Here is a 26,468-nt window from a genome sequence, read left to right on the forward strand (position 1 = left end):
GTTGTGAGTCACGCAATAGGTAAGACATCATAGTAGATGGGGAGAAGGTATATCAGAAGCTCAAATTAGGATGCCTATTTAAAAGAGACAGCCTGTTTAGAATCCTAGGTGTTTGCCCTCTTCCAACATCTTTGGCTGCAACAGCTTTTTCACTCCAGTGTAAGCTGTTTGGCTTTCCATATTTTTCACCTGAAGTCTTGCCTCATGAGCTAAGTTACAGGGAAACAACAACAACAACAAAAAGAAAGAAAAGAAAGAAAGAAAGAAAGGGCAGATTCCTGGCCTTTCAGCCAGTTTTCATAATCACAACAGCAGGATATTGTGAAATGCCATAACCATTCTACTGGCCATTTTACATTGTATTTATTTATGTAACCCTTCACCACTGAAGTGCCAGGCAAATTTCAATTTTTTTATTTTCTACCTGAAGATCAACCTCTACCAGGCAACCAAAATTTCCCGCTCCCTTCAGACATTTGCTCCTGAACACTCTCTAATGCATTATTTTCTGTAATGCATGTGCTATAGATTTTGCAAGTGTACATGCAATTTTCTCTGTGGTTATAATACAAGCAGTAGCAACTGCTATTGCAGGGTCAGGTCAGTTTGAGTGTCACTCTTTTTTTCCAGAAATTTTCCAAGCTTGCTGTCCTGCCCAAAGGGGATTTTTGTTTTAATTTGAACAAAAACAAGTCATTCCCTTTTCTGTCTTCTAAATATGTATTGTTTCTTTCCCTCTCTGTTAAAAAAAAGTCCTTGCAAAACATTTTTAAATACTCTCCAGTGAAAAATGTACCAAAGAGGCAGTGGGATTTGAAAAGTTTGCTTTGTAATTTACAAAGGCTAGAGATGAGTATATGGCACCAGCAAGGCCGACAGCCACGGTGGGCCCAGAGCAAAGTGTGGTGGGGCCAGCTCCACCCCCCCCGGAAGGGGCAGAGCCTTGAACAGAAGGGATGGGGCCAATGGCAGTTAGCGCTTAGTGTTCCTGGAGCATGGTGCTTCTCCCTTCCCCCAGCCCTCAGAAGTCATGCTGAGAGGCAGAGTAATGCTCCCATGGTGCTTCAAAAGGCCTTAGACATCACAGCTGCTGCCAGTGCTCCAGTGGAAGCCAGGAGCTCTGGGCTCCTTTGAAAGGCTGAGCCCCTGTGTGGTTGTCCTCCTTGCCCTCCCCACCAGTACGCCTGCTAGGCACTTCACGAATTTTGCAAGAGGGAGCCCAGTTCTGACCATCCTTGCTTTCTCCTAAGGAAAAAAACCGAGGACCATGCAAACTAAATGCTATACATTTAGGATCCTTAGCGAGGTACTCAAAAGTCAGGAAAAGTCACAGCTAGGATTGCACCACAACTGTAACACTGAGCATCTCTGGCTGGATCTGCCAATGGGAGACGCCTCTATGCAGGCCTGGATCCATACTTTGTAACAAAAGTAAATGGAAGCTTGTTTGTTTTTAACAAAATAAAATTACATAATGCATTTTTAGCTCTGACATGTTCCCAATTTGCAGCAAACAAAGAACACATTAGATTATATCACTGCCCATATCATTGGAATACATTCTGTCTCCATGACAACCACTGCTTAACAGCTTGTATATGAAATCTTTCCTGGATGGGAAAGCTCTTGCCAAAAACAGTGTAGTTCAACATTCAGGGATTACTGGTGCCAGCAAGGGAGGGGATGAATGGAGGACCACCCAGAGGGGCAGGGATGGGGCACTCAGCAATTAAAATTTTGGTGGAGACATTAGGGTGGTGGTACACCTCCCAACAGTGCTGCCACAAGTCACCTATATCAACATTATACCCAATTTTAGGCATTGAGAAACATTCCCTTTAACCTTTTGGACATAAATCTAATAGATTGAAGGGTGTTTCTATTTTACTCTGAACTTTGCTCTGGCTTTTGAATGGCTTGCTTGTCACTCTTTCCGCCTACAATCAGCAAGTCTTTTATTTCTCACAATGCCTCAACCCACAGCACTGCTGTAGTCAATGATTCAGCAGTAAGCATAACATAAGGTTTAGATCCAGCAGAAACCAGCTTTTGTGGCCACTGGCCCATTCTGTGAGCCTCAAGAATACCAGAATCAGCAATGGAGTTGAAAGCAATACCATCAAGAGGATTCGCTGAACCTAGAGGATGATCCCAGTCTGACTGGAGTTGGTAGAAATTTTCATTGACTTCAGTGGGCTTTGGATCAGGCCATTGATGATAGGATGTCCCACATTGGCTTAAATAGAACTGGCACTTTTTTTAAATTTTAACAAGGGTTTAAAGTCAGTTGGCAGTTATCAGTTATGCAGGGCTGAGAACACAAAGAGAAAGAGAACTTGTATATTGCAAGTAAAACCTACAGCTGTCTACTTATAAACTGAATAGTATAGAACTCATTAACCAGAGGCCTATTAAACAGAAGCTAATGAACAGAGATAGTGTTATGTGCCTGAAAAAACAACTAAAGGACAGAATAGATGAAATGTCATCTGCCATCATGTGATGACAATGTAATAACTTTGAAACAAGGGTTGCTGATCTCTCATGATTACGCAGACTAAGAAATAAATTGGTACCATATCTATAGTCATGGTTAGGATGATCACCCTGCCCTATGGCAAATACCAGCCTCCAGGCATGGGGTGTGCTGTACCATGTCAGGGCTCCTATGGAGTGAGGGCAGCTGCCCCACAGTGAAGCACCAGGGACGGGGGCTCTGCAGCCTCCTGATGCAGAAGAGTGGAGCATGTGGGTTTCACAACCTCCCAGCAGAGGAGCGCCAGGCAATGAGGAGGCCACCCCATGGTAGAGCTCACCAAAAGTGGGGAATGCCTCCATGGGGTGCCAGGGAATAGGGCAACTGCCCAGTGGAGGAGCTCCCAGGCAGTGGGGGCTGCTGCCTCAAGATACCGGGTGCCAAGGAAGAGGAGCCCCACAAAATACAGGACAATTTGCCCATTTTCTTAAAAAAGTTGGGATGCCTGTGAGACAGCTTAAATAAGGGACTGTCCCAGTAAAAACAAGACTGATGGTCACCTTAATCATGGCACAGTTTAACTGTATGTCCTTAGATCATTAAAAATATTCATGTCCTTAAATCTATTATATAAAGTGAATAATGTGTCTTTAGTTAAATGCTAATATTACTAGATATGTGCTGTGGAAAATAAATGACTGCCTAATCATGCATAGAGTAGTATTACAGTAATTGTTCTAGCAGTTAGCTAGAGTGAAAGCTGAAACATCAGTATTGGTTCATTACTTTCCAGTTTCACATCTTCTGGGTTTACCAAGCATGATTTCAGTGCAGTCTTGAATTTCAACAACACGGCCTTTTTAGTTTGAATTAATTTAGCCTCTGTCTGGTTCTCTTGCATCTGTTTATAACATACATTACTAAAAACAACTTGACCTACTTTCCATCAACTTTTTAGATGTAGTGTATTGTAAGCTATTATGAACATTCATGTACTTTTTATAACTATGTTCCCAATCAGCGTACATTTGTCAGCCCAGTTATCACAACAGGTCTTTCCCAATTGACTGAACCTCAGTCATTCCAGGCTGCTTGCTTTGCCACTCAGAGTTCTGGATTTTTTTCGCCCAGAGACATCATCTAAAATAGTAGCATACCTATGGTCAGCAGTGCATTTTCAAGGGGTCCAAAGACAGCTAACTGTCATGGGTTGCTACTTCCTTTCCTTGCTTCCAGTGGCTAAATTGCACTTTAGGAGAAAAAAAAATCATCAAATTCAGTCTCCTCACTTTTTCATCTATGCAATTGTGGTAGTTGCCATAGTGATCTTGTACAACAGCAAGTGAGCAAGGAGGAGATCTGAGTAGTCACAAACGGAAGGGGAACAATTCTCAGAACAGCTTGCGTTTTTTAAGACATGGGTCTGCAGATGAAAATGTCTGAGTGCCCCCATTCTAAACAGTCCTAAGTTAAGATTAAAGAGGGAGTTTGTATTGAATGGTTCCTGAGATGGGTGTCTCTTTTTGCAAATAAGAAGCACCCCTTGCATTTGAACTCCCCCTGAAGTCAGTTAGAATTTTGGAGAGTGTAAGAGTAGACCCTAAGTGTAAATGCCCTCACCTCCACTTTCACCCCATTGTCTAGGCCAACCCCCGGCACACATGCCAAGAGTGGCACACAAGCTGATTTTCATCAGCATGTAAGGTGGGAGTTCAGCCCCTTCCCTCCTCTGCCATGCAGCCGGGAGCTTGCTCAAAGCCGGTGGGTGAACAGAAGACCAGCGAATGCAATCAACCCCCACCTAAAAGATAAAGCTGTGCATCTTAATGTATTTATTAATGAAGTTGTTGTAACTAGGACTATTAATGACCTGAAAAAGTATCACTGGCACTTGGACCATACATGGAGGTCAGAAGATCAAATTTCAGCACTCTGCCTCAGAAAGGTTGCCAGTCCCTGGTCTATGCAGTATGCTGCACTTCCTGTTGCTTCCAAAGAGCCTACTCCAGCATTGTGTTTCAGTAGTTACCTGTCCTCAGCATGAATTTGGTTGAGCCTCTGCTACGACAGAGGGGAGCAAGAACTCATATTAGGTGCAGGAAGGTGATAGTAGGGTCATAGTGCTACAGTTCCAGCTTCCAGTGCATGCGGGGTCGGTCCTGCCTGTCCCCGGAATGGCACAGCACTTCCGGTGGAAGAGGTGGGTCGGGGTGGAGCAAGGAGGGAGGGCAGGACATGGGCTGGAGAGTGAATGAGGGGGACATACGGCTGTTACCTCCCTAGCATCTGCCTCACCAATCGTCGTCACTGCATGCACCCCTCCCCTTTCAGAGCTCAGGGAATTTGGTGACAGCTGAGTGTGCTGCTCCCTTTGAGAACAAAGAGTTGATCATTGGAGCGCTCCTGCGCTAGGAACACGGAGTCCAGCAGGCCACATGTGGCTACAGGGAGAGGGGGACAAGCTGCTGTGCTGCTTTGACACTCCTCAGCACAGAGAGCTCCCAGAGCTACTCATGATGCTGCTCACAGAGCTGAGGAGGCTGTGGGAGAACTCTGCCTCTGCACAACACTGCACTGTGGGATACATACCCACAGTGCATTGCTCCCAGTGTTGATAATCATGCGCCCAGTGCAAACGTGATTTGTTGACAGAGGGAGAACGTGTGAACTCCCTATGGCGATTTTTTTTGTCGACTCTTGAGTGTCGCAGGACCCCTGACTGGTGCAGGGGAGGGGCAAAGGGGATAATTGTCCCCTGGCCTGGTGTTTCAAAGGCGCCCAAAGCTCCAGCCACTGTTCTGCTAATTTGGCAACAGTGGTGGCTGAAGCTCTGGGTCCCTTTTAATTGCCACAGACATGCTGCTGCATGTGGCTGTGAAGGAAGGTGGGGCCCAGCACTGCAGTCCGGGCAGCACTGGGGGCCAAATGTGCTAGGCCCTGCCCCCTTCTTCTCTTGGCCCCACCTCTTCCAGGGCATGGAGACAGCCCCTCCCCACAACCTTCTCTGGGGCCCTCAGCAGCTGTCGATACCGCTGGAATGTCAATATAAGGTTTGTTGACAAACCTTGGTAAAGTAGACAAGGCCATAATCTTAGCCTGGTTACAGTAGTCTGTGTATTAGCTGTGCATATCCAGCAGGTCTAGTTCAACATCCGTGCTTTTTTTTCCTCCTTGGGAGTCTGTGCCCATTGAACAGTGATCAAGGCAACTTTCCTTAAACCAAGATATTCTTCGTTTTAGCAGAAGGAACAAATTCGTAGAGATTTTGGGTTTTTAAAACGGCCTAGCTGTGTCTATGCCTTATCGCCATCTGATATGACCTCAGGAGCTCTAACTTTTTCAGGCACCCCAGCAGGTCCCAATGCCTCAGTCCAGTTTCACAGAAAAACTTCCACCTCTCTTTTAATTCTTTTGTCCTTTCATGTTCATAGGACTCTTCCTACCCCAGTCCAAAAGTTTTGTACATTGGCCGGAGATGAAGGAAAATCAAGCAAAGTTGATGTCTCTGGCATTGTCTCTTCATGACTTCTAAATGTTTGCTGAGACCAGGCCCACCAACGGGGTGCGGGGGCAGCGGGAGGTAGGAGAGACAACTGCCTAGGGGCCCAGTGTTTCAAAGGTGCCTGGAGCTCTCAGCTGCTGCCACAGTTGTAATGGTGATGGCCAGGGAGCTCCCGGCCCCTTTGAAATGCCACAGGAGCATAGCTCCACGTGGCTTCTGAGGGCTGGTGGAGGGGCCCAGCACTGAAGGCTGACTATCCTTTGTGCCATCCCTTCTGCCTGAGGCTCTGCCCCTTCTGGGGCATGGAACCACGCCTCCAAACTTTGCCCCCTGGGCCTGTGGTGGACGTTAACCCCACTGGCTCAAAAATGACTTACCTTGACCCATTTCCTTTCCTTCTGTTTTTTCCCCAGATTTATGTTGTTAAAACATAGTCATACAAATAGATTCCAAGAACCAAGGCAACAAGCAATATTCATAAATCCAAATCCATGACCTGTGTTGTATGTTCCACTCCCAGTTATGCCATACTCACAGATCTCAATTTGATCATGGCTTGAGGGTTTTTATCAAATTCTTTACTGGCTTTATAGAAAGCAGAAATTTCCCATGCAAACAAGTGTTTACTTTGTATGAAGAGATGGCAGAGGCTGACTTTTTATCGGCATGTAACCATTTGAAAAGAAATCTTTTTAACTCTATGAGAAACAAATAGTTAAAAAAATTGTAAACAAAAATCCTGTAAAAAATCTTTTAATGTTTCAGTGATCGTTTCCCTTTATTTTTCCTCACTGGTCTGAATTGAACCTGCAAGCACATGGAAATGCACGTGGATGCAGAGAGGTTTCATCCTGTGATTAGAGGGGACAGGTCAGCCACATCTACATGAGCGGCTTTTATTGGGAAAACCCAGCACATCCACTGTCAGTATTATACCTCACCCCATTCAGGTATAACACCTCTCTCGACAGCGTTCTGTCAACAAAACAGTGTTGTAGATGCTCCAGGCCCTTTTGTTGACAAACAAGGCTTCTGGTTCACCAGGCAGCCGTGTTTCCAGAGCTTCTGGTCAGCCGTTCTGTGAAGAGAGGGCCAGGCAGTCTGGCTGCTTTCTGTCGACAGAGCAGCTTGTTCTTTCAATCAGCTTTTATGTGTAGATGTGATCTGTTGACAGAGTTCCTGCCAGGAAATCTCTTCCACCAATGACACGTCGACAGAGGCTTCCTGTGTAGATGTGGCCGTAGTGTTTTGGTAACTGGTCTTCTTTGTTTGATTCAACCCAGGAAGGTGGCTTTAGTTTCTACCTGAGGCTCCATGGAAGCCCCGTGAATAAAGGATGCACTAATCCAGTGCATTGTCCCATTGCACTCCCTGTCCCCAGCCAGATTCACGCTATTCTATGGGATTCCCATATTCATTGTATTCCCTGTCCTCCACTGCAGACTTTCTGTCACTGGCAGCCCTTGTTTGCACTGGTGAAAACTAGGGATGAATTTAGGTCGCATATTTCTCACTTGGAAAAATGTCTGAGGGCTTGTCCACTTGGGGAAGTAGCCATTCTGCACAAGCTTCCCAGGCAGATATAGTAATCCCTCGATTTACACTAAGGGTGCATCGTGGGCAACTTCCGCATAAATCAAATTTCACGTAAGTGGTAGGGGGAGGCAGTTTGAGGAGATCCCTGGAATTCTCCTGGTTGGGTGAGCAGGCAGCTGGGGGAAGCTGGGGAGCAGCAGCCCTGGGCTGACATTCCAGCCGCCTGCCTCCCCTGGCTGGGAGAAACAGCGCAGCTGCCAGCTCTAACTGTCAGCTTCGCCCAGCTGGAGGAAGTGGGGGGGAGCAGCCATGTGGCCCCCAGCTTCTCTCAGATGGGGGGCACACATCTGCTTACAGTGTGATTTCTCCAAGCTGGGAGAAACCATGCTGCAAGCAGCTGTGTGCCTGCCAAGCTCTCCCAGCTGGGGAAGCCAAGGGCTGGGGGGGCAGGTTCAATTTGCAGTTAACTCACGTTAACGGTAGTTAAACACAAATCCAAATCACACTTCTTGAGGGTTTACTGTACTCTTATTCTGGACATTGAGTATCTTTTTGTGGTTGTTTAATCTGTTGTGGAAGAGGGTTAAGCTAAACCACAAAGACAGTGCAAAATAAGAGTGTCCAAAAGGAAGGTTGTAGCAAACTAGCTGTTACACGTTAAATACACTAGCTTACTTTTGTAATGGCCTGCCCACACAGACAAGCCCTGAATCTGTGTGATTTGGTTTTCTCTGCTTCTGGGGCCTACTTACAGAGATCATGATAACAGCAATTTAATGTTGAGAAATGGTGTTTGAAGCCTGGATAGCTCAGTGCTAATGGAATATGGAACTTTTCACCTTGATGAGGCCACTGGTTTCAGACTAGTCCAACTGATAGTGTACAAAAGCTAGTAACTGCTAGGAATTTGCTGGATTATGTGGATGAGCTGGTGGTCTCAGCCTCATTTCTAAATTAACAGCTGAACTTATGATAAAATGACCATATATGCTGGCAGCGATTGACTCTTGTGTTGAAATCTCAGCAAGAGCATACCAATAATCTAATAGGCATGGAGACTAAACTAGAGCATTCACAGGGCCTAGAGGTGGTCCTTCTTGGTCAGGAGACTTTGACCCCTTTGTCATCGCCTACTCCGTCTGTGGAAAAAAGCATCACATGAGTTATTTGGGCTGAATAAAGCCCCCTATTATGTTATTTTTGCAATATTACAATTTTGGCATATCAATGCATACAGGAATAATTGTTTTTTGCCTTCTATATGAAGGGTAAATTAAATGAGAAGGGATGATGCAACTAGTTTTCTAGATCTTGTTTGATCTAACAAAAGCAGATGGCAGTTTTCATGTGCACAGTACAATCATTAACTTTTTGGTTCCTTGGTAATTTACATTCTGTTTTTCATGGGTGACCTTAGTGATAGTAAGATTCTAGCATGTCTCCCTTCTGAAATATAAGGAACAACTTTCTACAGACAAAGTTAAATACATTTAATAAACAAGGTGATCAAGAAAGGAGTATAAAGAATAAAAAACCTAAAAACCATTGTCTTATGCTGAACCCCTCCCATTGCCAGTATGTGGTCTGTTTATGCCATAAGCCTGCAGAGACACATGAGCAGCCCCATTTCACCCACTGGGACTAATCACACATTTGTTACCTAGATGCTTGCAAGATTAGACTCTAAAGTCCAGATTTTAAAGGCATTTAGATACTGCTCAGCTCAGGCTTGCAAGATTAAAGAGATTTAGGAGCCTAAGCTTTGGTCAGCATTCGAAAGTCATATCTGCATAGCTACAATCTATCGGGGTTTGAAAAGATGCATCTTCATTTACTGTAGCTATACTAATGCAATCTTCAGTTTGGACAGAGCTTTGTCAGTGGTAAAGTGTGTACATCACTGTAGCTGAAGCTAATATCTACGGAGGAGGTGCTGTCCCTGCACCCAAAGATAAAAGTCTTTCTAGAGTTTGCAGTTTAGTTCAACCCCCCACTATACACATTGTTCCAGCACCCCACAGATAATTTCCATAGTCTAGATCTGGGGTCAGCAACCCCTGGCATGGGTGCCAAGAGTAGTACACAAGCCAATTTTCAGTCACACTTGAGGCAGGATCTCAGCCCTGCCCTTCCTCCTCCATGCAGCCAGGAGCTTACTCAAAGCCATACCACCTGTGGATTAACAAAAGACCAGCTAATGCTACCAAACACTGCCCAAGTGGTAAAGCTCTGCCTCTTAATTTATTAATGAAGCTGTTGTGAGTAGGACTATTAGTGACTTTAAAAAGTATCACTGGTGCTGGGATCACGCATGAAGGTTAAATTTCGGCATTCCACCTCGGAAAGGTTGCTGACCTCTGGTCTAGATGTATTCCAGGTTTCATTATAATAAGGGATTTTGGAGATAAAATCCCACTGACAGCAAGGCCAGCAGGGGTGAATTGGTGTCCTTACAGAACACAGGGCAGGATCAGGCCTTGGGCTGGGAGTTGTTTGGGACAGGGAGTCCAACTTCTTCACCTGTAAAATATCTGACAAGCTTTCCAGTGTACAAGAATGGGAAACGGAGCATCTACTTTAAAAACAAATGATCCCCGCTCCTCCCCTTCCCCGTTTGTGAGGGCAGTGAGGTGTGCACCTGCCTATGTCCCTGCACCTCCGCCGTGTCCTCCTCTTTTTCGGTGGTGATCCGTCTCCTGTGCTGGGTCACCTGCCTGATTGAGTCCCTCTGTCCGTGTGTCCTCCCCCTTCTCCTGCCTGCCTGCCAGTCCCCATCCACTAGGCTCCCCTGTCTGTCCCTCTTCTCATCTCTGTCCTCGCCGGGGGTCTGACTCCCCACTTGTCTGGGTCTGTCTCTCCCGTTGCCCGTGGGTCTGTCCATCCCCCACCGCCCTTGTCTTTGGGTCTGTCTCCGCCCCCCCGGTCTGTGGGTCTGTCCACTCACCACCATCTCCCCCGGAACCCCGCCGCCCTTGTCCCTGCGTCTGTCTGCCCCGCGCCGCCTGTGCCCCTCGTTCCGGGGGGCCCGAGGCGGCCCCCTCCGCCGGTCTCTCTCCCCAGCCGCGGCCCGGCCCGGCCCAGCCGGCGGCGCCCCCTGCTGCCCGGCGCTGGGCTGGCGGGCGGGAGCGCGGCCTGTGAGCCTCCGGCGGCGGGAGGAAGCGCAGGGCCATGGCGCTGAGCGCCCCCGAGAGCCAGCCGGGCCCGCCGCCGCCAGAGGACCCGCTGCCTATCGACCCCCAGCAGCTGCGCGGCCTGGAGCCCGAGGCGGGCGGGATCCCGCTGCACTCGCCCTGGACCTTCTGGCTGGACAAGTGAGTGCGGGGCTGCGGCCCGGTCCGGGCTCCTTCCGCCCGGCCCCCATGATCCCCGGGCCCCTCGCTCGGGCCCATGATCCCCGGGACCCCCGCCTGGCCCTTGGCCGCCCCCGCGTCCCATGATCCCCCTGAACCGAGGCCCCTGGAGACCTCTCCGAACCGCCCCGGGCCCCCATGGGACCCCCGGAACCAGCTGCTAGGTCCCCATGATACCCCGACTCCAGGCTCCCGGAGGCCTCCCCTGGGCTGACTATGAGACCCCGCTCGGGTCCAGGGGGCTCTCTGCCAAGCCCCCATGGTCCTCCCGCCCCTCAGAGACCTCTGAGCCCCCGACTCCAGCCTCCCCAAGTCCCCCACGGGGTCCTCATGATCTCTACCAACCCCATGCACCTAAGAGACCCCCATGTTCCCCTGGCCCCCTGAAACTTCTGCTGGGCCCCCATGAAACCCTGGGACCCTCTGCCAGGTCCCCTTGACCCTCCTGACCCCAGGTCCCCTGAGACCTCCACCTGGCTGACCATGAGACCCCCCCCCACCAGGCCCCTGTGTGCCCCCTCCAGGTCCATGGACCCTTCCCAGGTTCAGCCCCACCCCAAGGCCACCATAATCCCTCCTGGAATGAGATTATTCCCATGAGGCCCCCATAATACCTCCTGTGACTCCCCAGCCCCAGTGACCCCTCTAATAGGCTCTCCAAGACCCCTGCTGGGCCCACAGACCCCCACCAAAACCTTCTAAGGCCCCCCCACCAGGCTCCCATCAGGTCCTCGTGACACCTGCCTCCCAGTCCCATGATATCCCCACACCAGGCCCCCCAGGATGTCCCCAGTGACTTCTCCAGCCCCATGGAACCCTCTACCAGGCTCTCCAAGACCCTCCACTAGGCCCAGGGGCTCCCCCCCATCAAGTCCCCATAAGACTTCCCAAGAACCCCTGGCCAAGCCCTCTAAGACCCACCCAGACCCAGGGACCCTCCACCAGGCGGTCTTCCATGACACCCTTCCCCGCCCAAAGACCCTGTCGTGGTACCATCTCCATGAAATCCCTGAAGACTTGCTGGGTCCTAATCTCAGCTTGATCCCAACCTCTGGGGCCCAGGGATTCTCCACCAGCGTCCATGAGACAAATTCCCCCTCCTTCCCCCATCAGTCTCAGGACCCTGTGTGATAAATTCCCCCTCCACTCCCCACCCCTCCTCAGCCTAGGGACCCTGTCCCAAGCAGTACCCCCGGTCCTGTGCTCAAGGCTGATCTGCCTCGCAGGCTGGGGATAGGTGGCAGGTCTGGTTTTGTCTGCCTTGCAGGCTCTGTTGGGAGCTCCATAACCCGCCTTCCAAAATACATGGGGCTGAGCAGGGGAGGACCCTCTCCCAGCCCAGCATCAAAGCCCCACTCCCTCTCCTGACCCCACTCCATTCCAAACTGCCCAACTTAGAATCGAAGCTTGATGCCTGCCTCTGTTGTTGGCTGCCTCACCCTAACGTCGAAGCTTAACCCTTTACCCCTTTCCTACCAGGTTCACTCTCATGGCTCTAACCCCATTTTAGAATAAAATCCTGGAATCCACCCTTTACCAGGCACACTGTGACCCAAATTTCATAAAGTGAGATTGGCTTTTTGTCCTGCCAAACTCAGTTGTAACCAGAGAACTAGTCCAGGAGCCATAAATAAAAAGCTTCTTTCTGTTAGTCAGCTGTGGCCTGAAACTAAGACAGTTTGTTACAACATCTTGGATTTCATTAGCGCCTTTCCTCCCAGAGGGCTTTATAAACTAATGTCCAAACTGTATGCAGGGATCTTCAGCTGATGCTAAAGTGTTGCTATACTTATGGCAGCTGTTAACGTGCACAACAGCTCACAGCACAACAAATTAGAACACGAAGTGAAGTACAACAGTAAAAAAACCAAAACTTCTTTGCAATGCTGACATTTGAGATCAGAAGCAAATTTTTAAGACTGTAAGAGCTTACCGAGTTTCCTAAAATACTTGCTAATTATGGCGCATTTGAACTGCATGGAGTGCAGTAGAGAAGAAGAAATTGTCCCAATGCCATAATGTTTGCAATGTAAGTTGAACACAGAAAATGCAGATCAGCTACTACAGGCCATTTCTATGTATGCTAAAGCGGTTTAAGTTTTGTTTGTTTTGTGGTGAACAACCTAGACTATTTTGGCAAATAGGTATCTATTTATTACTGCTAATGCAACATACTCTAGGGTTTTGCGATGGTGTTCCTTTTAAAAATAAGCATAAAAACATTGAAAAACATCACTGATCTTCACTTATGTCTCTCATAAAACAGCTTGAACGATAACAAGTTATTTGGCTCTCCCTGGGTGCGTCTACACTAGCCGGCTATTTTGAAGTAGCTGGCACATCGTCGAAATAGCACGCGTTGTGTCTACACGTGCTGTGCACTATTTTGACGTTGAAATCGATGTTAGGTGGCTAGACGTCGAAATTGCTATTCCTATCTGGAGATGGAAATAGCGTCCTACTTCAACGTTGAACGTCGAAGTAGGGAGTGTGTAGACGATCCGTGTCCCGCTACATCAAAATAGCGGGGTCCTCCATGGCGGCCATCAGCTGAGGGGCTGAGAGATGCTCTCTCCAGCCCCTGCAGGGCTCTGTGGTTGTCGCATGCAGCAGCCCTTAGTCCAGGGCTTCTGGCGGAGGCTGCTGCTGCTGCTGCTGCTGCAGCTGGCGGTCCATGCTGTGTGCACAGGGTCTGCAACTGGTTGTTGGCTTTGTGGACCTCATGCTGTGCAGACCGTGTGTGTCTGGGAGGGGCCCTTTAAGAGAGCGGCTTGCTCTTGCCCCAGAAGGGCTAGTCCAGCCTGTGACCCTGTCTGCAGGCTTTTCTGGCCCCTTATTTCGACAGAGAGTGCTTGTGTGTGTGGCCGCTCCACATTTCCTTCCAGGGCGGCTCCTTTCAACGTTCCCCGTTGCTACTTCGATGTTGAACGTCGACGGCACCAGCCCCGGAGGACATGTAGACAATACCCGTTGAAGTAGCCTATTTCAATGTTCTGACTTCGAAATAGGCTACTTCAACGTAGTGTGCTAGTGTAGACGTAGCCCCTGACTTTCATGTGTACTACACATGGGACAACTTTTTATGTGTAGTTAGAATGGACATTAAGTAAATGAAACGTCTGTATATACCCTCAGTTGGTCGCTTTAACATTTTATAATAATATAGTTACAAAATTAAAGTACAATTCTGAAGTGCCTTTTCTTTGTAGTATAATAAACAAACGTTGATTCAGGTAATAGTGTTGTTTCAAGAGCTAAACTTAGAACTGTTGCTTGTTAAGGAAAATAAGAGAAAGGTAATGATTACATTTGTAAGATCATGCTGCTATTTCACGTTAGGCATGTACACACCTTGATAGTTTCTTCTGTGCCCTGATCCTGAAACAGGCTCAGCATGGTCAATGTCTCTTCCCCCTGACTCTAGCCTGATTATACGTGGGTGCAGAGTTCCATCTACACCCAGTTATTTGAAGGATTGTGGTCTAAATTTGTAACCTTTTCAAAACTGTATCAACTCACTTCTCTTAGATCAGGGGTCAGCAACCTGTAGCTCCGGAGCTGCAGGTGGCTCCTTAAGGAGTCATTTCAGTTCCAGATGCTGACTGCTCTGCGGCTCTGGATACTGTAGTGACCCTGCCCTGCCGCAGCAGAAACAACAGCACTGCGGCTACCTTGCGTTGGGCAGGGTGGTGGAGAGATAAGGCACTAGCCCATTTGGGCCCTGGGACAGGGCAGTCTGGACCCAGAGGAGGGCAACAGAGGCACAGGTTCTGCATCCTGTCTCCCCCTGACCTGCTTGCATCTCCCATGGCGTTGGCTGGCTCAGGCCATCTCCCTTCCTCCACTTGGCTGGTGCAGGTCAGTCATGGGGCAGCATGCCAGGGAAGGTGGGCGGAGCTGGGGGCTGAGAGGGGAGGGGAAGGTGGAACGGGCTCAGGGGGCATGGAGGGTGAATTGTCTCTGCTGGGTCTCTCACAGGGGACTCCTGTGCAGCTGCTGTTGGTCCCTTTACCTGCCTCTGCCTCGGGCAACAAGCGGCCCTGGGTCAGGCCCATCCACAGACCTCGACTCAGGCGAGTTCCCCACTCCGCTAGCAGCGCACACGACAGGGAGGAGGCGAGGCGCACTGCTGCTACCTGACAGGCAGGCATGGAGCTGGCGCCAGGTCTCGTGCAGCGCAGTTGTGTCCATGCGCTGCTGCTCCTGGGAGCGCAAGAACTCAGGCTGCCTCAAACCAGCCGCAGCACCAGTTGCTGGGACACCAAGAGGGGCTGGAGCTTCGGCTCTGGCTGGGAGAGTGGGTGTGACATGGAGTGCCACCTGCAGGGAACTTGCTGCCCCATTCCTCCTCATCAGTGTGGAGGGCTGATGCAAACATTGCTCCTTAATGCTCAAGAGCCTATCCCCAGGCACAGCGTTTTCCTTTTCCTCATTTGCTCTCCAGTCCAGGGGTGCAATAACTTAAAATTTCTAACTGGCACTGCCCTAGAGTGGTGTGAACATGTAGTGTTGGGCAACACTATTTGCTACCACTTTTTAGAGTGGTAAGCCTGGTTATAGAAACAATTATGTTTGGAGCCCTAAGTCAACAAATGTCTTTAAAAACATGTGAAGTAGATGTGGCCCAGATCCTCTGTGCAAAAATATCTTATTCTGGTGTCATGGGAGCAGACTTTGTACTAAAATAAATTTAAAACTTTGACCTTACTTATTAAGGACTGTCTTGTATTGTCATGCATTGCGGCTCTTGAAGTTTTGATTTTGTAACTGAATTTGAAAAATGTCTCTTCTCGCTATTTTGGTTGCAGATCCCTGTCTTAGACGGTCCGACAGCAGTAAGCTTTTTGGAGGAATTAGCTAAATCTTACGTTAGTTAAGCAAAATGACCATTTAATGGTCACATAAAATTTTGCTTTACTTGACTTTTTTAAAGAGCTTTATTTACTTTAGGCTGTAGCTGAAACATGGGCACTTATCAACACTGGAATTGATATGGGTGATATTTACAGACAGACATACAGGAGCAGCACAAAACCCACAAGAGTTCAGAAAATGAGCCCTCTTTCTCATCTGCCGTATAATCTCTGACTTTTTACATGTATCCTCTTTGGAGAAATGTAACATTTATATTTTTTTAAAAAATCACAAGTTCTCTTCTATCCTAATATCTCTGGTAAAATTATCTTCACTGTCTTTTTAATTGTTTGAGAAACAAGAAGAAACCTTTGAGAATATACAAAAAGATTCTTTCAATGCTGCAAACACACACTTGAGTAGTCCCATTAGCTGTGTCTACATGGCCCCTCCCTTTTGGAAGCGGCATGCAAATGTGGCTGATCAGAATGCAAATGAAGCATGGATTTAAATATCTTGTGCCTCATTTGCTTATTCCCATGTGATCTGGCTTCCAGAAGAGCCCTTTCTGGAAGCCAAAGCAGCCATGTGGCTGGCGTTCTCTTGAAGGGAAACACCCCTTTCAAGAGCACACTTCTTCCTGAAAAAAATTAGGAAGAAGGGTGCTTTCGAAAGGGGTGTTTCCTTTCAAGGAAACCCCATCCACACAGCTGCTTTGGCTTCCAAAAATGGCTCTTCCGGAAGCTATGTCACGCAGAAATATGCAAATGAGGTGTGAGATTTAAATCCATGCCTCATTTGCATTTCCAATTAACTGCATTTGCATGTCCCTTCTGAAAAGGAGGGACCGTGTAGACATAGCTCTTGAGTTTAAGTACCTAAGTATTTACAGGATGGAGACATAAAGCAGAGGTGGCCAAAACAGCCCCTGGGCCGCATCCAGCCTGCCAAGCACTTTTCTCCAGCCTGCTAGGACCCTGTGGGCTGAAGCCAGAGGAAAACGTCCCATGACCCAGCATGGCGGTCAGGCAGTCTGCTTGCCTGCTGTAGTTCCAACCACACAACTCACAAAAGTGCCACTGCTGGATGCTGCTGGCAAACATGTCTCAGTACACTTCTTTGCGTTGGGGGAAATAGTGGGTTTTCATGCACTACCCCCAGTGGGAGCTGTAGGGGTGGTGCTTGTAAGTGCAAGGCCATGCAAAGACACTCCTGCCAGCAGCAATTGGCAGCTTTGAACAGCTGGGACCAGGCAGCCAGCCAGCCTGTCTTGAGTGCCCCACTGTGCTGTTGGCTGGCAGCCACCTCTGGTAAGTATCTCCCAGCCAGAAGCTGCACCTGGCACCCCCTTCTGCACATCACCCCCTGCCTCAGATCAGAATCCCCTCCTGCACCCTAACTCCCACCCAGAGCTCCCTGCTGTATCCAAATTCCATCCCAGATCCAACCCCCCCACCTCCATTAATATACTAGAAAATTGCAGCCCATGACCACTTATCAAAATTCTTGAAGTGGCCCCCCTGCAAAAATTATTGCCCAACCCAGCCTAAAGTCTTGAAGAACCATTCAGACCCTGCTGGAGTTAGCTGTCCTGAAGCAGATTTGTCAGTTGTATTTCTTCCCAGATAATCTACACAGCCATTTGAAGATGTTCATGTTTGTCTCTTGTGGTCAACAGCAAAGCAAGTTTGAGATTCATAGTAAATTGTGTATTATGAAATGTTAAAAAAGCCTGTCCTATTTCAGAATTTTTAAAATCTAAATTGATTTGTCCTAACTTCTGCATGGGTACCTCAAGTAAGTATGTATGAGTGCACATTTTTGCTTATTTTAATTAATAAAAATAGTGAAATTAAACATCAGAGAACTGGAAGATATGGTTTAGCATTACTGAGTTGTCTGACCTGACCCCTTTCTAACCTATTAAGAGTAGAAGGTTGTGCAATATATAATTCAAAAGGTATGACTCAGAAGTCAAAAGTTTTAAATGGTCTTTACACTCATCACACACACAGTATTATTTTTGTACATTTATTAGTAATAAGTAAGAAGGGAACAAATAATGGATTGTTGACGAAAGAGAAGGATAGCAGTGAATAGAATAGATGTTTTATATATTGAAAGGTGAATATAAATATAAGTTTTAAGGTATAAAAACAGATGGTAGCTTTTGGTAAATAGGGCTTATCTTTATGTGGGGATACCCCTATATCTGTGCAAAGTTTTGTTGAAAGGCTTTGGATAGAGAAATCCACCTACTTAGACCTGTTTGTTGAAGGATCAGTGCTGAGGCTTGTACAGTCTCTGAAATGAGTTCTACATAACTGAAATATATCCAAACAGTGCACAGCTTTATCTATAAAAGTGTGCATAATAGTTTTATTTGCTTCTAAAACCACTTAATGTGAATGTAGTAAAGAGACTCTCTCATGACGGTGAATAGTATTTTTGGCTACCTTTGAATATAATGTTACTAAGACTTGTTTTGAAGTGCTAAATGAAATGGTTGCTAAGAAAACCCTGAGGTAAGCCTGTAGAATTATCTTTAGCCTGTGGTAACTTTAAATTACAAAACTGTATTGTGCTGAGAGAGTTCCATAATACATTTTTACGGACATCCAAAGAACTTATACATCTTCATCAAGTCAGTCTCTTACAATAAGTATGTATCAGATACTAATTTTTAAAAACACACACATATGTTGCTAGTGCCTGATGTTCTACTGAGTAGATAGTTTAGATTTTATCCCGTTGCTTTATAATAGTCATTTCATGAACGTTTCCTACTTTGAAAAATAAATGTATTTGTTTTACTTCCTGTCAGTACTTACTTTGTATAAATGTCTTGTCATATAACAGGGGTGGGCAATAAAAAAAAATGGTGGCCTGCTAGGAATAGTCCCTGACAGGATGCTGCCTCTATATTTACCTGCCCCTCTGTAGGTATCAGGCTATTGCAGTTCTCCTTGACTGAGGGGAGATTAACAAAGTGCAGTCATTTGCAGAACCCTCTAGAACAACATTTGTTGTTGGTACTAAATTAAAAGAAATACTGCTGTGCATATATTGTAATAAGCTAGTACATAAACTGGACAATAGAAACAAGAAGTATATATCTCAGTGTATCAGCATCTTATATAAAATACACTGATTCATACAACTACATGCACAAAAACTACCAGCTTCTGATGGTAAATAAGTCTGTTGAGCCCTTGTCCTTAGCCAGTGAGAACAGAAGAAAAAGTAATGGGTTACATATCAGCAAGTGAGATTTAGGTTAGACATCAGGAAATTTTTCCTAAGCATACGGGTAGTTAAGCATTGGAACAAATTACCTAGGGAGGTTGTGTAATCTCCATCCTTGGAGCTTTTTAAGAACAGGTTACACAAACATCTGTCAGGAATGGGCAAGATCAGTGGCAGTTGGACCTCAGTGGTTCAGGAGCCAAATTAGCAATCAGCATTGTCCAAAAAAGCCACTGAGGTATCACTTCATTTTCATTTACTATAGTACTGTTCATATTTACAGTGTGTTGGAGAAATATTTTGGGTGTGTGTGTGTGTGTGTGTGTGTCTGTCTCTCTCTCTCTCCACCCCCATATATACTAACATCTCACAGCAATATGACTGACCATGTATTATTATGGTCTACGAACCATAATTATTATGGTAACGAACTACGGTTCGTTAATAACATAGTGGAAGCATCCTCATTGCTTAATAGACTGGTTAATTTCATTTGTGTCATAAAGCCACAGGAGCCACATTAAGGAGCCACTTCTTCAAGCATCAGTCTGAGTATCACGGGTCTGGATAAAACTTAGTAAACATATTCAAAGGGTCACTCATTTATCATATGAATTAACTGAAATATCCTTTTCATTCTTGATGATATCCTTATGTAAATTGAAAGATTCCATGTTACAGGAACAATTGATAATTTTATGGTTAGACTTGCTGTTTCTCTGCCTGTTTCAGAGAGAAGAAAAGTAAATTCTCACGTGAGCTCTTTAAATTTGTTTGACATAAGGTCCTTATTTATCAAGAGGAGGCACAAGAAAAGTAACTAAAGGGCTAGATAACTTTATATTCTATGGTGTGAAAAAAACATACAGCAAAAATTCAAGGATTCCCTGAAGGAAATTTTAAAATTGAGTAGAGTGTCTCACTGTGAGTGGAGCAATGGTTCAGTGATAATAAGAATTAGGGAGGAGAAATTGGTGAAACTGTACTCAAGTTGTAGAAAAACAGTTACTTGTTAATTTGTCATCCTAGGGCTCCTGAACCAAACTCTTTGTTTGAAAGGGATAGTTAGGTTTTCTTAGGACTCCTGTTTCTACATACTTCACTAGTTCATGCATAAAAACTTAGTGTCATGACTGGTAAGATCTAGAAGGATTTTTTTAAACAATGCTTAAATACTGCAGAAGCTGTTGGGGTCACAGAAAACATTCCCCATAAACTGAGCACTCAAGTGGCTGCCTGGAAGAGATTCAGGTGCTGCCCAGCTGATTAGCAGCGCGCCCACATTCAACACCATGTGTTTCTATTGGTGGTGCACTTGTGCACATGCCTTGGTGCACATAACAACATTTATTCTGCCTATGGATGGAAAAAATCAGATGGAATGCTGGTCACAGAGTAGTAGAATACAGTAATGTGACTTAACAGCTTAATTTTATTTATTATGAGAATAGAGGAAAATTATGCAGGGTGAAACACATGATTAAGCTCTACATTTAAGAATCAGCATTTACAGTTTCTCTAATCTGCAGAGAAATGAATGATTCAGCTAATTTTTAGGCACACCCGAAAGTCACATTAGTAATTATTTGCATCAGTAAATTCTAGTTTTGGTTCAGACAGGATTTAATTTTGGAAAATTGTAAAACAAGACTGGATATCTAGCTAAAAGATTGGTTATAGTTTAAACAGGAGTTAATTCAGGGATGTTACGCCGGAAGTCAGACTATATGATCCCACTGGCCCCTTCTGGCTTTCCAGTCTGTGAATGTATGTATCCAATATAATTGGATGTTGCAGTATTTATTGGAGGAATACAGAAACAGGAGTTTTCTTCTAAATTTTGTTTGTTTCCATGGTTCTTTATGTGCCAATTTACATACAACCTAAACTGTTCTCCTGTACATTCTACAATAGCAGGTAACAGTTCAATAGATTTAAGGTCCAGAAGGACCTCTTATACTTCCAGGAATTGAAATACAAAGGAAAGCACTTCAAATTTTGTCAGTCTTTTGTGTATATTTTGCATCCAGATTAGACATTTCTCCATTCATCTAGGACTTGTCTGTAGTTTGGATACTTTTCTTATCTCCAAGCTATGGCCTGGGCTACTCTTTTCTGCCCCATAAACAAATTTGTAATTGTATTTAATATGGCAACTAGTACAAAGCTAAAACTTCTAAGTTAGGACTCAACAGTTTCTTTCTCACTTTCAATTAATGGGTTGTTTTGTTGTTTTTAAATAAATTTTTGATTAATAAACAATCTAGACCGTGGTGTCCAACTGATTCTAAAGCAGTAGTCAGTATATTGGCTACTGCTATAGCGAACTAGCCACATAATTCTAAAAGTATGTTTATTGTTCAAGCCAACTAGCCACAGTCAACCAGACAATATCCCCATGTGGCTAGTGGCTAGCGTGTTGGACACCGAAGCTCAGAGGGTATTCTGAAGGACTTTGAAAGTTGTTCTAAAGTGAGTTGGAGAGCACATCTGCCAGGATCACTGGGCCTTTTGCATATTATTATGCCGATCACTATTCTTAAAGTGTTAATTTTTTTCATTGCATCTCTGATTTTTTTTCTTATTTTTAGTTTGTGTTAGTGTCATGAACAGAAGATTGATGTCACTTGCTACAGTTGGGGGTAGGTGCTTGTCCACACAGCACTGTTCCACTTGTCAGGCAAGTTGCTAGAAATAAACAATGAATTGTATTCCATCTGAACCTTAAAATGACTAATGAGGTGGTTGGTTGATATTCTCTGCCAGCTTGTGATGTCGGGAATGTTGTTTCTGTGGAACATGTGATTTGTAGCTATGAAAGTGAATGATTTTATGGCCCAAAGTAGAGTACTCTGTTCTTTATCCCCAACAGATTTTTGAAGTGACATAAAAATGTGATCAATATCCGTTGTTGACAGTCTGATGGCTTTTGAAGTTTTCTGTTTCATAATGCTTATTTACCATTCGTAGGTTTTATCACAACACTCTGGTGGCAACATCAGTGTATGTACATGGGGATGATGAGGTAGTGTATAGTAAGGCAAAATTATGTCCATGTATATCTGTGACTGTGAAGTTAGGAGACAGGCAAAAGGAAAGCATGTCAAAACTAATTTCTGAGACTATTTTGTGGTACATGTAAAAGCAGAACAATCTGCCCATGTCTTGACTGTGGAATTAAAATGTAAGAGGAACAAACTGTTAGAAACACTTTACAATTTGAGAAGAGAGAAAATACCATTATTTGAAATGTATAGGCATGCTATTTTACACTGACTAGCAAAGCTGTGTGACTGCAGTGCAAGTTGTACAAGGACTACCCTTGTTAAGCACGCTTCTGGCATCAGAGATTACTTCTGTGTATTGCCAAATGTATTGATTGTCGGCATATTTTCCATTTATTAGAAACCTCTGTTATGAAAATGGGTTTCATTGTTCATCACTGGATTTATAATATGGATTGAACCTCTCTAGTCTGGCACACTCTCTTCCGGCAACATCTGTAATCCAGCATGATTTTAGTTAGCCAGATGACCACTTATCATGGATGTGGCCAAGTTTCCCATGGTCCCATAAAGTTTGGTTCCAGCCACCAGCCCCGGCTCTCAGTGTTCTGTGCTGTTATTTAGGTCTAACTTACCCCATAAGAGTCTTCTAAGAGACCAGTAGTCAGTGGAAGTGTTAGTAATGCTGATAGACAGTATTGACTTCCTGTAGCCCAGCAAATTCTCTCGTTTGGCCCCAGTTAGGTCCTGAGGGTGCTGAATTAGACAGATTCAACCTGTACTTGAAAATTAATGTGTGTGTGTGTGTGAGAGAGAGAGAGAGAGATTGAGAAGGATGTCTGTGTCACTGTAATAAGGCAAAATTCCTTTTTAATTTAGCAGATCTGCTGGCATAATGTCACTTTCAATAAACTTTTCATAATGTATAAAACACACTTCCATTTGAAATAATCTACATTGTATCAAATCTGTGACTTTTTTAGAAACAATATAACACCATTGTAACTGTTGTACCTTGTTTATTTAAACACAGTTTTCTTATTGGGTCCCTCAACACAATGCAATCTCTGTTCCATTACCTCAAGAGATAAATAGTTACACATACATTGCTGCCTGTTCCACACTGAAGAGAAAAGTAATTGGTTTAAGCCGTCCTTAGTGTGTTCTTACAAAACATTAAGCTTTGTAGCCACATCTTCGGTATATATTCCAGAAGCAGCAACAAAATACAACTTTTCTTTTCTCCTTATTTCTTTCTCCACTATGACTTACATGAAATGACCATTTTAACCCAGTGGTGTTTAAAGACGCAAATAATGGGGTTGTCTACACTACCACCTTCCTTCAAAGGAAGGATGGTAATTAGGGTGTTGGGAGTTTACTAATGAAGTGCTGCGGTGCATAAGCAGCACTTCATTAAGCAAATTCCCCTCCCCCCGCAGCAACTTCAAAGTACCAGCACGCATCACACCCACCGGTACTTTGTAGTTGCCCCAGCACTTCGAAGTACCGGTGGGTGAGCCACGGCTAGACGCGAGCCGGTACTTCGAAGTTTAAAACTTCGAAGTTGCCACGGGGGGTAATTTGCTTAATGAAGTGCTGCCTATGCAGGGCAGCACTTCATTAGTAAACTCCCAACATCCTAATTACCATCCTTCCATTGAAGGAAGGTGGTAGTGTAGACAAGCCCAACATGTATTACTGCCAGTAAGAAGAAGGGAAAAAGAATTTTGACGCAGTACTTTTTGATATGAGCAGAGAGACAAGATAGACAAATGCCCTGAGAGCAGTGTGCTGTCTTTTCTGCCTTCTGTGCACTAGAGGATTTTGCCATTGCACACACCCATCGTGCTGCTAACATGGATTGTCCATGCAACACAGTTGTTTGCAGTTTCGCACGGCACTTGTGCAGCTCACCAACAGTAGCAATATCAGAAAATACACACCTGCAATTCTCTGATAATTTGTGAGTGTTTTGTGCCATTGTGACACTCAGTAGAGCAGCACAGAAATAACTATCTTTACTTATTCAGGCCCAGCCTGTAAAATATCTTTAATATCCTGAATTAGGTCACTGTGCATTGTTATGGGGCTAATGCGCACAAAACCTGTTAGTGCTGAATATGCATTGTTGTGATTGGTCCTCCCAGTATAGGCTCACAGTCTCCTATGGCACCATGCCGATTGACTGCTTCCTTCACTGTCTCCTATTTTCCTGATTACTTGTTTGTTTCAGGCTTCTGCAGTCTTTGGCATCGGAGCTATTGTAAGGTGACATGCACACAATGTTAAAGCTATTTTAGTGGAATGAAAATGGTATGGGAGTTGCTTGGAGAAGTGAGAGGCATTAGTTCATTTCCTCATCTGGTATAAATCGGCATAGTTCCATTGACTTCAGCAAGGCTACACTGGCTGTCAGCTGAGGATCTTTGCCCTATAGTTGCACTAGATGAAGCTAATACAGTAAAGCTTGGTTAACTGTCACCCCCAGGGAACAGGGATTGCCAGATAATGAAATTTGCCAGTTAGTCGTATGGGGCCATTGGCTTGGCTGATCCAGGAGTGGGGACACCAATCCCAAGGACTGGGCGAGCTGCCCCACTGCCACCAAGCCCAGCAGCACAGCTGGCCTCACTCAGCCAGCTCCGACTGCGGGGAGCCAGGTCAGCTAGTCCCAGACAAGGGGCAGCCCTGCGGTAGCTGCTCCAAGTGCCCGTTAATAGAATGTCCCAGTTATCTGAGTTCTGGATAAGATGACTCTACCATTGGTACCAGAGGGGTAGCCGAGTTCATCTCTATCTTCAAAACAACAAGAAGTCCTGTGGCACCTTACAAACTAACAGATATTTTGGAGCATAAGCTCCTGTGGGCAAAGACCCGCTTCATCAGATGCATCTGACGAAGCAGGTCTTTGCCCATGAAAGCTTATGTTCCAAAATATCTGTTAGTCTATAAGGTGCCACAGGACTTATTGTTGTACAATTAGTGTTGCAGGTGTTGTCTACAATGTAGCCATATCTGTGACAGCAGTGATGTAAACAGTCACATGTACAGGGCTTCTGTGTTTAATCTGCATGTCATACAGGGCAAGATAACTCGGGGGTGCAAATGCTGGTGGCTGGTCTGTGCTGCCATTTCAGCTCCTTGTCGGTGCTGGAGCTGTATCAGCATTTGACTACCGGTGGGAAAATTATCTGATGTTCTCAATGTAGATCAGCGATTGGCAGTCTAGGCTGGTGAGTGGACCACATGAGTGACCCTCCTTCATCTCAGTGGGATGTAAGATTGTCGTAACCAAGACGGTCTCCCAGGATGAGGTAGTTTTGCTAACTGTACTTTCATACCTAGAATTTGCAGGGTTATGCTGATTGAACCATATCAGCACTTTGATTGCAGGCAGAGGGAGTGCAGGGCTCTCACAGTCAGGGCTGCGTGCAATCAGCACACACTTCACTTCACCTGCCCTTGCTTTGTGTGTGTGTCACTTTAGTAATACTGGTAGGAAAAAAAGCTATGTGGGTGGAAACCAGCAGAATCTGGCAACAGTGAAGTGTCTTGTGGGCCACACATATAATCCTGATGGGCCACAGGTTGCCCACCACTGGTGTAGATGCAGACTGAATGCACAGCATGGATCACAGGAAGGAAAACGAGAGAGCTGACTCTTTTGGGTGGGTCTACACAGCAAAGTTATTTCAGAAAAATGGCCGCAATTCTGCAGTAACTTTGCGAACATCTACATAGCAAAACTGCAATTTTGAAATAATTTTGAAATAGCAGACAGCTTATTTTGAGTTCTGTAAATTGCATTCTGTGAGGAATAGCGCCTATTCTGAAACGTGTATTTCAGAATGGGGGCTGCATGGACAGGGAATAGGGCTATTTCAAAATAGGGGGCCTCCAGCTGCATGCAGGGTGTCCTGCTGGCCAGTCAGTGTGGACGCTCTATTTCAAATAGCTGAGCTCTATTTCAATATGCATTTTGTGTGTAGACTTGCTATTTCAAATATAAGCTATTCCAGAAAATTTCTTCCAAAATAGCACTGCTGTGTAGACATAGTCTTAAGATTTATACTTGTATCAGTACATATGTACTATATGCTTCTTGTTAATGTAAACTCTGCCTGTTTTTGCAGGAACACTTTCTATATCATCTGTTTCTTTTCCATTTTTCTCTGTGTGTGTTTTATCTTCCTTCGTTGGGCTGTAGGCAATGGAAGGTGAATTAAAGTATCAAAGTTTTGGTGGAATGTCAGCAAATTTTCAAATAGTTAAGCATAAAGCTTCAAGACCGTTTTTAAATGGTCTGAAACTGCAATTGCAGACATTACAGCCAAAGAGGTGGCCCTAGGTCTATCTCTTTGATGTCTGTGTAATGCCCTTTTTTAAAATGATATCTGATTTAAAAGTGCTTCTGCTTCCCCTAAGAGAAATTACAGCTCACTGTTGGTAAAATGAGCCATTTTTAATCATCTGGAGTGTTTTTTTATTTTTTTAAT

At 45.3% G+C, this 26,468-nt stretch overlaps 1 protein-coding gene across 2 annotated transcripts in view; it reads left to right on the forward strand.

Moving 5' to 3' along the window:
• The first annotated feature begins 10,616 nt into the window (after positions 1-10,616).
• Positions 10,617-26,468, forward strand: part of EIF4E3 (eukaryotic translation initiation factor 4E family member 3) — a 35,316-nt gene continuing 19,464 nt past the window's right edge. The window contains exon 1 of one of the 2 annotated variants that reach the window (XM_075005532.1): positions 10,617-10,825. In XM_075005532.1, the coding sequence (XP_074861633.1) occupies positions 10,683-10,825 (143 nt within the window). In that variant the 5' untranslated portion in view covers positions 10,617-10,682. Of the gene's footprint in view, positions 10,826-21,589; positions 21,645-26,468 lie in introns of those variants that run through there. The other variant, XM_075005533.1, reaches the window with a different exon arrangement.

Source organism: Carettochelys insculpta, chromosome 11 (assembly GCF_033958435.1).
Source record: "Carettochelys insculpta isolate YL-2023 chromosome 11, ASM3395843v1, whole genome shotgun sequence".
Lineage (NCBI taxonomy): Eukaryota > Metazoa > Chordata > Testudines > Carettochelyidae > Carettochelys > Carettochelys insculpta.